We start from the raw sequence: 13193 nt of genomic DNA on the forward strand, positions 1-13193 counted from the left end.
GCTTCAGCATGACTTTTGCTGCTCCTGAAAGATAAGAATCTGATCTTGCAACACAAAATCCTGCTGGCTCCTGACTTTAGCCCTGACTTCTGCCTGCTCCTGAGCTCCTACAGAAAATGGAAGGGAAAAGGAAGGGGAGTAGGTGACCAGAGAGCACAGATGAAAGACAGGGAGCTGTGTTTGCTGCATAAGAGTACACTGGGGTGGTGACAGGCAGGACTGCTCAGGTACAACGGGTAGGCTTACATCATGCAAAGGAATCCTGCTCTGACCAAGCTCTTGCTAAAACCCAACACTAAACACAGCTCCAGTCCCAGTTTCCCAAAGCCAGAGAGAAAAAAGGCTGTGACAAACAGCAATTCCATGAGTTCAGAGGGAAGAGTTGTCCTGCTGAGTGGTTCTACCGAGGGGCACATCCCCGTGACAGCCCCGAGTGACTCAGGGACAGTTTTGGAACTGTGGCAGGAGCAATCTCTTTTCAATAAACACACGAGGTCCTCTCCTTGGGTGACCTGGGAAGGGGAAGCCTGATCCTGAGGAATCCTGTGAGGCACCACGACCCCTTCCTGGCAGCCAGGCTCCCGTGCAGGCACTGTGCAGGCAGTGCCCTGCCTTTGCCAGGAGCCTGCTGCTCCACAGCTTCCCAGGGCGCTCTGGAAGCTCCCCTGCTCCCACGGGGGCCACTCTTCTCAGAGAGATAAAAGACAGAACAACACTTGCTGGGGAATTACTTCATTCCCCCAAGGCTGGGAAAAGCCATGCTCTGCACTTGGCAATGTCCCTGATGGCTGCAGCCTTTCCTGGCAAGGGAGAACACAATCCCTGTTAACCCTTTCCTGCTCAAAGGCTGCTTCCAACACTGAGCAGGAAAGGCTTTGTCACAGCATCTGAACATCTTGCCATGGGCAAGAGATCCCAGTAAGCCCATGAGGGAGGGGAATGTTCTCTTTTTCCCAAGGCACAAAGCAGACAAATTGACTCTACAGTTGGTGAGAGGGTCAGGAACTAAGTCAGGTCCTTTGAATCCTGTTTAATGCCTGCCTGCTGGCCTACTCTCCATGTCCAAACCCACCAAGGGATACAGGACTGCCATAATCCTCCAGGGCCATCAAGAGCAGCCCCATGTCTGTGGATGTTGTGGTTACAGGAGTCTCAACACCCTCAAACCTAGGCCATGCTCTCTTTGCTCTCACAACTTCTCACAGAAGGCTCTTCCAGATCTTTGGAGCCCCAGTGCTCAGGCAATTTCTAAACACTAGCATGGAGGTACTTCTGGCAAGCTCAGCCTCTCCCGTTCCTGTGCCAACACCCACACAGAGCAGAGATACAGCCTTATTCCCCAAGTATATTTCAAATTTTCAACCAGACCCATCCTCAGCCTTCCTTTTGCTCAGCTAACAAGACAAACTCTTCTGGTCTCCACTGGGAAGATCAGCTCCTCACCTTGATCACCTTGACTGCCTTGTCACAGAAGTCTGAATGCATTTCTCCAGAACGTGCCTGAGCAAACACAAACCTGGCACTGCAGGCAAACCTGCAATACCTGCACAAAAGTGTTCATATCTTTCAAAGGTGTTGAAGGTCTGTCCCTATTCACTTTGGACATCCTGTCATCACCTGATGCATCTTAGAAGTTGCATTTTCATTCAGGTGGCCAATCTAGAAGATCCAAGCCAGCAAAAATAGGGTGAAAAGGGTCTCAATTACATCACTGGAGCCTGGGCCAGGGCTTATTTGCTTCACTTAATTTTAGGCATCTAAACAAAGCACTTTTAGGATCAGATTACTGCCATAAAGTCTCTCCATGGTCCATGGAAGGAGATGGCCATTCCAGAAAACAATTCATTCTGGGAAGGTTTCGCTCCCATCCACCATCACAACAGCATAAGGCAATTAGTCTTCTAATTCAAGCCGGATGGGAAAAATCCTTTAATAGCCCAGCAAGTTTTGAATGGAAATATTCCCTGCTTGGGAAACATAGCTTGCTAAAGCTTACTTGGTTATTCCTGACCCATGATTTTTAACCAGAACTTTGCCACCTCATTTTATTATCATTCATTCATTTCCACTATTTATGGATCGGTTCTGCACAAATGACAAAATTCTTGTCCTCTTACCTGCACATTGTAAGTAACATCATCCAGAGGGGGTGGTGGGGGAAAGGCACCTTGTGATGATGTGATGTTCCCAAGGTCATCCACAGGAGGGGGCGGGGGAGGAAGGAAGTCCCCTAGGAGAGAGAATGGGAGAATTTAGACTCAGCAGCATTTCCCCACATCATGACATGGATGATCGGGAGGAACACTGCAACAATTCCAGCTCTGCCCACTGGTTTGTGGCACAGGACATAAGACATTGTTTAACCATTAAATGCTCAGCTTCACCCCTCACTGCTTCCAGAGATGGCTACACAGCTCAGTAACAGTGGCAGATGGCTCAGGGCTGCTCAGATTCCACACCAAAAGGTGATGTGCCACAAGGCCTGAAGGCACCAACAAGCAGCTCCACAGATCCAAGCTGCATCTGAAACCTGCCACAGGCAATGACACAATTTGCACTAATGAACACCCTGTGTCTAACCTTGCAATGGATCCCATCCAATCCACTTCCCTCGTGTGCTAAACTATGCCCGCTCTTGTTGATCCCTATAAAGACAGCATTAGGTACTGTCCAAAAGCAGGGATTTCCTGCTGCAGAAGACACATGGAGGGCTGGAGCTGGAGTCCAGAATCTCCTGCATCCCTGCTGCTGGCAGGCAGATGCTCCTCTTCCTATAGGGACTTCATAGTTTCATGTGAAGAACTGCTGGGAAGATCACATTTTCTTCTCAGTAACAACAGCCACGTGATGGCCAGGTGCAAGCACACATGAATCCACCTCTCTTAACTCTGGATTTTTAAAAAAGAGGGCTGATATACAACATTTCTAGAATTCAGCTTGCTCATGTTCATCTTCCAAAAGTGCTGATGGGAAGACAAAACACCACATACTGGCTGTGAAGCCATCCAGCATAGAGATAGGAGCAGAGAGTTCTCCCTAGGAATTTCACAGGATGTGGGACCACAAAGGAGAAAGAAAACAAGGACAGAGCAGCACAGGCTGCAGGGAGCAGGACATCAGGCTCTGAAAGCACCTCCTAATGGTGGAAAAAGGGCATTTGCCATTAGCACTGGATTTCTCTCCAGGGAAAGCAGCTGCCTGCAATTTGAGCCACTTTGGTATGTTTTTATTTCTTCTTATGAAGATTGATGCTGCAACTAGAGCTGTTTGCTGTTGGCTCTTGTGTGTGTAGCATCTGGGATGGAAGGTTTCAGATTAATAAAAGTGTGATATTTCACATATATAGGAACTGTTGCTTTTGGAAGGAAATATGAGCTCCCTACCTGACCCTCCAGAGCTCCATGCAGCATCACACCAGAGGCCCTCAGCACCACCCCTAAATGCCAAGGAGCGGCCTCCAAACTGCTTAGGAAGGTGCTGAGCCAAACCCCTGTGATCTGCAGCCATCTGGGCCACCTGTGCCCAGGTGTAAAGCCCTAGGCTCAGCCCAGCCCAGGCACAGGCACCAGCTGGGCAGCACTGCCAGCACAGCACTTTCATGCTCTCTGCCATGGGAAACAGATGAGTCTGCAGCCCTCAAAAAGTTTTTCTCTTCTATGTCAAATCACTCTCTGAAAGACACAAACTTCCCCTAGGACTTTCAGAGATATTATTTACCAGGAAAGTAATTTCTTCCCATTTTCCCCAAAATGAACATGGTTGGGACTCAAAAAACCCCTTCTGAATCCCTAAGAAAGTATCATCCTAAATACAGATACTCAAAGACAGCTCAAAAACAGCACAGTGAAAACTAATTTAAGACAATCATGTTGCTCCAATACATAAAATCCCATGAAACCCACTGGCTCATGCTATTACAGAGTTCAAGATTGATTTTTTAAAAACTTATGTCCAATAATATCTGCAGTATCCTCCTCATTGCCCTATAATTAATCCAATCTTTTTATTTCAAATCATGTGAAATACAATATGAAATAAAAAGAAAAGTAGAGAGATTTTGAAATTAATATCAAAGGGGTTAGTTCTAAAAAAATGCTGGGATATTTGAGTGCTTCTTAAACTTTTCTCCTTTGCTCTGAAAATGACCCTCCAACCAGCCAACATGATTTTGAAAACAAATTCGACTCCAGCGGACACAGACTTCTCAAGATTATGCTTCAGATGATATTTCTCAGTTAGTCCTGACTCCGATGCCAAAGACTGCTCTCCCTGCATAGCACATTAGTCAGACACTCTTGCTTTATTACAACCCTTCAAGACACCTAAGGAAAATCAAGGTAGAGAATGTGCTGGAGGAGATGAGACAGGGAAAGGGGCAGGTTTTGTGCATAAAGAGAAGTCTGCATCTAACAATGACTGTTAGAACAAACATAAACAAAAGATCATTTTTGCCCCTTTGGAAGACCCACTCCTGAAAGAAATTAAAAAAAAAGCATTGACAAGATTTTTCAGAAAAGGAGCAAAGGACAGAAAAAGAGCTCTCTCCTAGAGTTTGGAAGAAAACACTTCTTTGCAGTTTGAGACAGCTGGCTCTACCACATCCCAGCCCAGCTCTCCTGACTCCATCCTGTGTTAGATAAGCTGCTGGCTCCACTCTCCCCACAAGTGGGAAGGTTTTTAGACTGGGAAGCAGAGAGCAGATGCCTGATGAACTGGGGGGACCTTGCAGATGTTTGGCCTTTTCCTGGTCCTCTGCGAACAGCTGGACCTTTCTCCTCCACAGCTTTAGTTATTTATTCTGCCACTGCGTCTTCCTCTTTCCCACACACAGCCACAGGACCTGGTGCTGTTCCCACTGCACTCACAGGAGAGTATTCCCTCGGATGCAGAAGGGAAAGTTGTCACTCCATTATTATTATTATTGGCATTGCTGGAAGCCTCCCTCTGGCAGAGAGAGAAGAATGCAAAGACAAAAATCTGTGTCCTCAGCAGCATATGATTCTGGATGATGTGGGGAATAAACAGCTCTAGGTTTGAGGGAGAAAAAGAGGAAAAGAACATGAAAGCCAGCTTACACTCCTTTTAAGCACAGTGTCCCTACAGTGCACCTTTGGAACCTTCTCTCACCCCTGGAGCTTTGCAAGTCAAGTTTCACTTACTGAGAGCTGGGCAAGCTGTGGGAGGAGGCAGGAAAGTCCATGTCCAGGCAGAGCAAGTCACTGCCACCCACTGTTGACCACCTTCAGTGTCACAGAGAGAGGTGGGAGCCATGTGGGCAAGGGACCATCCAGGCCCACACAGATGCACCAGCAGCCACAACAGAATGGGGCTCTGGGGTTACCAGCTGACCATGGGCTGGTGGAGGACACATCCCACCCTCAGCACTCCCCTTCTCCTGACTGATTTAACCAGGCTGTCCCTCTGTGAATAAGGGATAAGGTGGGCAAAAGGCTGATTAGTATTGATTATTGTTCAGCACCAAGACCAGCATTTTGGTTGACTTTCACTGCAACCTGAACACTTGGATGTATTTCAGGTAATGAGAGTGACTGCACTGAGTTCTGTCAACAGAGAGGTATCAAGGCATCTGCAGAAAGCAATTCATGCTTCAAGGCAGGTGAGAAGACTTGCCTTCCAATGGCAAGTCTCTCCATGGAGGCAGCCTGTGCCAGACATGTTTGGAGGTAGGAAATCACACCAAGACACAGCCTGCCTTCAGCTCTTATAGTGAGAAATCTCCACCTGTTACCATATGTTTAAGAAGAGAAAATAAACAGTCCTTTGTTGCAGCAGCTACTCATTCCCCCTTTGTACAGCTGTGAGCACCATGAGTCAGCCTACGAAGGGGCTGTGCAGTGAGACACATGCCCAGCTCGGTTATTTCAGATGCGGCGGCGCAACGTGCCGTGAAACCACAGCTCTGAGCTCTTCCCTCAGCACCCGTGCAGCTCCTGCGCCGGAGCATCGCCCGCTGCAGCCACCAGGGACAGGGCTGCCAGCCCGGTAATGGCCCACCCCGAGCAGCACAACACTTGAGTAATGTAAATACAAGTAATTAGGCAGAAATTAGGTGAGTCCATCGTGGTTATGTTGGGAAGCAATAGCAGAGCCATAGGCAGAAGTGATGTCTCCCAGGCCCCAGCCTGGCTGCTGGCTTCGATCAATCTGTGCCATTATAGATGCACTTGCAAGGTTTTAATCCACCCCAAAATTTCCCCTCTTATGCTTTCTAAGGAGCTTTAAACATTTCACTGTTACACTTCTAAATATACCAATATAAAATTGTTCAAAGACAACAGACACCTACATCGGCACAAACATGTCAGCGTGAATAGAAACTCAAAAATTTTTGCCACTGGCTGCCTGATGCCTTTTGGGTACGAGCTGAGGAAAACATCCTGTTTCATGCAGCAAACACCATTCTCACTTACAGGCTAACCTTTAAAATTTTAAGTGCACTTCACTTTTTGCTGGGATCAGGCTCACGTCTCAAGTCTTTGTTTCCAGGAGATATATTTGCCAGCCAACAAATGAATTGTAGCACAGTAATTGCCTCCCCCCCTAACAGACACAGTTGTTTAGACATGAAGATTTGCAGCTTTGAAACTTCTAGACTTGAAGAAGAGCTCACATATTCAGTAAATGAGACTCTTTGGGGGAAAAACACAGAAAAATACGAAAAAGCAAAACACCGTATCTTTCACAGAAACAATAAGTTAATTAAACCTATTAAACAAAAAAACTGGGCCTACACTGTTCTTCCCAGATCTCTGGCTGACATCTGAGGACTATATGTCAGATGCTGATTTCAATTTTCTCCTTACGAGCAAAAATAACCCTTTCTGATTGTCATCCTGATAATTTCTGATTCTGAAGCTGGTTTAGAATCAGTTTGAATCACCTGAGAAACACAGCTCGGCCCTGACTCAGAGACCAGACTAAGGACAGTGATGGAGAGAACCCCCATTGATGTGTTTCATTCTGATCCAGATTCCATTTGGCAAAGTACTGAGCAGACAGGCACTGCTTGGTCAAGTATTTACCTTCTGCTGCAGAAAGCCAAAGCTTTCTACATTGAAACAAGTAAAATTTACATCTAAACCCTAATTCATTGAGCACTAGGCTAAAATCCTGTTGATGGAGGCTACCATGAGCCTGTATTCCACAGTGACCACTGCAGGAGCCTGGAGAATATCACAGTATTACTACGTGGTCTGGGAAACCTCCTGCTGCACAGGATTTTTATAGAAAACTTCATCTAGATGTGACCTGGTGCCTCCTAGGTGTGAACATACATCTTACTAAGTTTCCCAAAGTGAAATGCTACATTTTCCTGTAGCATCTGTACTTAACACACATCACTAGGCAAGGAAAACACACAATTAAAATCATGTTTTGGCCCCAACCATGTTGTGAGGAGTCACTGACACCACGTCAGTGCAGGGGAAACTGTTGCATGATGACACACCAGCTCCACAATCCACCTAAATATACCACATTGGCCTGTGATTCCTAAAATAAAGCAGCTCCAACAACCTAAAGCACTGTTTAAATTACCACTCTTACCAATCACTAATGCTACCATTTAAACTACTTGTGCTAATCAGCTACTGTATTAATAAGCATGAGGAAGGGAAAAAAAACCCCACACTGGCTAATTTCATCCTCAGCATTTAAAGAAGGAATACTGAGTCTGTCAGGTAGTGGCACTGAAAATTTACTTCACCACCTGCTAGCTGAAATATTGCTTTTATGGATTTACATTGTATTAAAAGGTCACTGGCTGTTTAAGTCTTAAACAGTTTTAATCATTCTAAAAGTCTCTTAACAGTAAGAAAAGGAAGCTCAGAACAAACAGCAGCAGGGATTCTAATTAAAAGGGCCAATTCATCTAATTTTATTTGGGGTTAATTATTCAGGATTCACTCTCTGATGTGTAAGGAATAGCAATTAGTAATTTTAGTGATTTGAGGAACATTGGAGGTGTAATCAGTTAAAATGAGTGAGTGTTTACAACACAAGATGCTGAATTAGTTTCTCCCAGCTGGAGAACAGGAACATTAGTCCCCTACAGTTCAGGACTATGAATCGCAGTCCTGCTTAAAATATTCTCTTTAAATTAAAAAAAAAAACCCAAAACAAAACCAAACCCACCACATGCCAACAATCATCTGGTAATTTTGTTTACTACATGGAAAGTCAATAGGAAACGTGTACCATGGCAGCTAATGCATCCTCACCTCCACCTTCACCCTGACATCCAACTATTTAAACCCCTGGGATTCACTGGAAACAATTCCCAGCAATTTTCCTCTCTGCACAACTCCAGTCAGACTACCACCCTCTCACCACACTGCCTTTCACCACAACTGGCTGAGATAATGGAAGAAGCAGCCTGTAAAACTTTGAAATGTTAATTAACCTCAGTGGTTAAATATACAGAGGAAAAATGACCGTGCGATTAACTTAAAACCTCTAGGTAGAATTCCTCCTGCAAATGCAAATCCAAAATAGCTCTGCTGGAATCATTCTGGACTTCTTCCAGTGTTACTAGAGACACAATAAGGTACTGAAGCTTTCAGGAGAAGCAGATGAGACTCTGGTAGGGACAGAGGAGCCACCTGGGAGAATGCCAGTGGGAAGATCCAGCGTTGGCTGCTTTGACATACAGGTCTGAGCTGAGGCAGCGGTTCAAAAACCATTTTTTACTCCCTCTCAAGAGGTAACTGGGTTTTACCACCACTCAGGTATAGCCAGTGGGACTGGAGCTGGACCCCTTGCAAGTTTGTGGCCATAAGTTTGTGACTGTTAAAAGGACCAGTGCTAGCACATCATGCCATGCTCACTGCAAGTGATGCAGCTTTTAACGAGCAACTTAATTTAGTACAAACAGATGCTGTCTTTAGTGTTCTGTACACAGACCTTTCACTCCAGCTCTGGTCACCAACATGGGAAATCCCCTCCATGCCAGCTCACTCTGAACTCGCTGGCCTCCCTCTCAAAACACCCCAAAGGCCGTAATTAGCACGAGGGTAGGAGACAAGGGTTCAGTTCCCCAAATTATGCAAAATATCAGCTGTTTCACCACAGTGGATGCCCCTCATTGTGAAAACAATGGGGTTTTTGTATGTTTCCATTCAGCTGGTGACTGTAGACACCAAGTGCTATCCCCCCTAGCAAATTCCAACCAATGCTCCTGCAGCCCCAGTGGTGGCAGGGAGGGGCAGGCAGGTACAGCCCTGCTGGATTGTCCTCCCACATGCACATCAGCTCAGCTTCCTACAAATCAGACTTGCAACACACAAAGCACAAAGCCATCGGCAGAAGGCTGTATATTGATCTTTAGCTTATTTTTCCATACAACTTTGGGGCAGAGCACTCCATCTAATGCCCCACACCAACCTCTCTGCCACAGATATGACTCATGGAAAACACAACAGTCCTTTACTAAAGCTTAGCGAAGGACCAAAGCTGAACTGATGCAAGAAACGGTCTGTGGAACTTTAAAACTTCAATAAAAATCTGTGCTAAAATAGAAGGCGGAAGAAGACGCATAAGATTCAACAAAAAACCTCTAAGCACTCTTCCCTGTCACTTAACCCCACTGTGTCTCTGTCCACCAACATAAAAAGCTTTCTTTTGCCTTCTCTGCAGTGTTTATTTGTAGAAGTGAGCATGAAGTTCACCTTACTTGTGCAGCAATTAGTACAACAAGATCTCACTTTCAGCTGCAGCTGCTCAGATCCAATAATGGGGACAAAAGAAGTTCTGAATGATTTTTTAAAAAAAATTACAGAAAACAGCCTGCTATTAGGGAGGGATTTCCATATAAACAAGTGAAAATCAGGTCATCTAAGTCAGAAGAGAAAACCCTGTCCTGGAGAGGAAATGGGCTACATTCCCATGTACCATCCTTCGCCTCTGAGAGTGAAGTGTCCATGAAACAACTCAGCAAGGGAAATACCACCTCACTCAGAACAAACTGGAACAGGTTGTCTATTTGTTTATTAGATTATGGTGTTGAACTCATTTGTTCATTGCTAAGAGCTTCTGACAAGAGTTGACATATGCATTAATTTACTAAACAGGGATGTTGTGAAGGAGTTGAAAAAAATGAGCTAAGACACTGGATTAGGACCTCATTTTCCCTGGCTGCTATTGCAAAGCACAGTGAAAGGGAGTCTGTTTATTTGGTCAGCCTTCTCCCCTGAGGCCACAGACAGGGAAGATGGGAACCATGTCCTTTAGACACAACCTATCTTATCTTCAACCAAACCCTCTCTATCCCTAGTGATGAAATACAAAACACTACACAGATCACAAAAAAACCAAAACATCTCTCAGAGCTCTTCACTACCAAGGGACTTCCTTAAGCTTCAGAAGCTGCAGCCAACAGTTTTAAGCAATGTTGGATTTATCTTTCCCTATGCCTGTTTTTGTACTGTTTTCCCATTTTGGGGGCGAGTTGCAATCTGAGCAGTCAGAGGAAACCCATGTGCTGCAGCCTTGGCTTGGCCTCAGCAGTGGCCTGTGCTGCAGAACATCTGGAAGGACTGGATCCATTCTCTTTGCCCAGCATGCAAAGGAGAGGGACAACAAAACCCACTGCCATAAGCAGACCATTCCTGGAGGAGGGAATCAACCTCCCTTCAAGGTGTTCTCTTCACTGAGTCTTCTGCTCCTGGACTGAGAGGAGTAAAACCACCAAGTGGGAAAGGCAAGAGCAGTGCCCAGATGAGCTGATCAAACAAATCCCCATGGACTTGTTTTCAAACTGGGTCACTCATCCTCTGGGTACTCCCATCCTCTTTGCCACCCCTCCCTATGTCACACTTACAAACATCTAGACTTGGAAGATGAAAGCAAAATGGTTCTTCATCAAATGTATCTCAGTTCACTGTTTACACCAATACAAACAGCACTGGCTTTTTTCCTTCCACTGCAGTTAGTCAGTGCTACTAGGGAGCAGAAAAGCATCTAGATTTTCTTTCTGCTATCAAATTAATTGCCTTCTAATTCACTGGTATAACAGCTGAATACTAAATTACATCCTTAATACCTCAAGATAATTTAAGATAAAATTAAATGTTAGATACATAGAATTTGCCTCTATCATATATTTTTTCAAAATAAATAGCATTGCTCTATATCCAAATTTTAGTGATGGACTTGGCAGTGTTAGGTTAATGGCTGGACTTGAAGATCTTTTCCAACCTAAACAATTCTTTGATTGTAGCTCAACATATCTAAATATATGGAAATATATATTTATATAGAGTTGTGGTGGTTTGGTTCCTTTTGCTAGAAATGTCCCCTGTGATCAGGCTAGAACATGGAACAAAACCAGGATTAAAATCAAAAGAAAATAAAAAAGGAGGAGGGTTGTATCTTTCCCTGAGTAGGAGGTGCTACCTGGAGGCACTCTATATCCTCTATACTTGTTGATAACAGAGAAAGTAGAGAAGGAAACAAATGATGCAGACATTCTCTTCTTTGAGATGAATTGTACTTTAAAACTCTGATTCACAAGCTTTCCATACCAAAGACCATTTTCCAACACACCAAAGTTACTATACACACTTATACTCACCATTTTTGTCACATTGTGAGCAGAAATGCTTTAAAATATACACTTTTGCATAATTCAGCAAAGTAACTGGTGAGGAAAAAACACTCTAAACTGACCTTTTAGACAAGTAACTACATGTATTTTTCCGTATTCCACAAAATCTCCTACCAAGAATCATCCCATTCTTCTGTCTAGTCAGAGCCCAGAGCTCTGTGGTGGGGAAAACAAGAGGGGAGAGACCATTTCCCATCAGGAAAATAAAAGTGGGCAAGGAAGAGGTGAGTAACAGAGGGACAAAAGGGACTTCCTAAGGACAAGAATGATATTCCCATTCAGGACAGTGATGGTAACAGAATTCACTCCCTAGAATGACCCAGGCAGACTGCCTGGGCTCAGAATACAAGCAGGGATAAACAGTGGCAGCATGGAACTTGCTGCTTTTGGGGGGAACACAGCTCCCACCTTGCATTCCCAGCAGGAATGGCCATGACATTGTAGCTACCCAAGCACACATTTTAACCTTCTGACCATTCTGAGGGAGCAGTCAATCAAACCAGCAGTTTTACTGTAACTCTGCTCAGCATATGGTGCTTGCTTTCCAGAGAAAAAGTATTAGGGTCTGGCATCAGCCCAGAGCAACTGAGAGGGTGCCCTTGCCATGAAACACACCACACCAAAAGCAGGGTCAGCTATTTGTGTAGAGAAACCTGGGTGAGATCAGTCCCAGACTGAATTAAAACTTTTCTATTTAACCGACAGAAAACAAATTACTGAAATATTTGAGGATATTGTTAAAAGGAATAATGTGGGAGAAAATTAAAATCCTCTGCTAGGATTGTGGTTTTGTATGAAAAGCCAGAGATTTTATTCTTAAAATAAAATGTTGCAGAAAAAAAATGGTAACAAATTGTAGTAACATAGTGCTACAGTTTCTAGGCTGGGCTTTGGAAATCTTCAGTCTGAGGTTTGGTTTCTCCTCAGAACTGCTACTTGAACAATTTTAAGGCTAGGTGGGGAGCCTCTCTTGATTTTCTTTTGTTCTAACTTCTTTCCCAGCTTTGCTACAGGAGAGTTCAAATCTATCCTTTTCAGATTAATGATTGATCTTCATTCTAAATCCCCACTCTAATATTAATAACCTCTCAGAAAACAATTAAAATGGATATATTGTTTGAGTGTGTGCTCAGAGAGGACGAGAAGAGGATAAATCTTCTCTGATGACAAAAGCCTCTGTCACACTTGGGGGGCTGCTGATGCCTGTGGTGATGGACAGTGGTTACCCACTGTCACTTATACATCTCCTCATGCTTCCACAAGCACATGCCTGCAGAGTGAAGGGGAGAGTGCTTAGCAGCATGGCAGAAGAGGTGATGGTCCATCTTACCACCTAAGAAGAACTCCTCTGTCAGTGATCTGGAAAGAGCAAGCCTTTTCCTCCATCAGACAGATGATGCAGGAAGAATGATTTCCAAGTTGACATTATCAGCAAGTGCAAGCAGCCAGACACCAGGCAGGTTTATTGTTTGGAAATTATTTTAATGCACAGAAATTCCTGATGTGTTGAGGCTTCAGGATGAATCATGATGCCTGTGTCACTCAGAGTTGCTTACCAGCCCTGAGAATT

General features: G+C 44.5%; 1 protein-coding gene across 19 annotated transcripts in view; it reads right to left on the minus strand.

Moving 5' to 3' along the window:
• Nucleotides 1–13193, minus strand: part of LPP (LIM domain containing preferred translocation partner in lipoma) — a 327364-nt gene that overhangs the window by 177405 nt on the left and 136766 nt on the right. For all 19 annotated transcript variants that reach the window (XR_015274477.1, XR_015274479.1, XR_015274481.1 and 16 more), the window contains one exon: nt 2118–2230. Coding sequence is in view for 14 of the 19 variants with exons in the window: in XM_023933026.2 (XP_023788794.1) it covers nt 2118–2230 (113 nt within the window). In the remaining 5 variants the exon portion in view is untranslated. The remainder of the gene's footprint in view (nt 1–2117; nt 2231–13193) is intronic.

The sequence above is a fragment of the Cyanistes caeruleus genome, chromosome 10 (genome assembly GCF_971803275.1).
Source record: "Cyanistes caeruleus chromosome 10, bCyaCae1.hap1.1, whole genome shotgun sequence".
In the NCBI taxonomy this organism is placed as follows: domain Eukaryota; kingdom Metazoa; phylum Chordata; class Aves; order Passeriformes; family Paridae; genus Cyanistes; species Cyanistes caeruleus.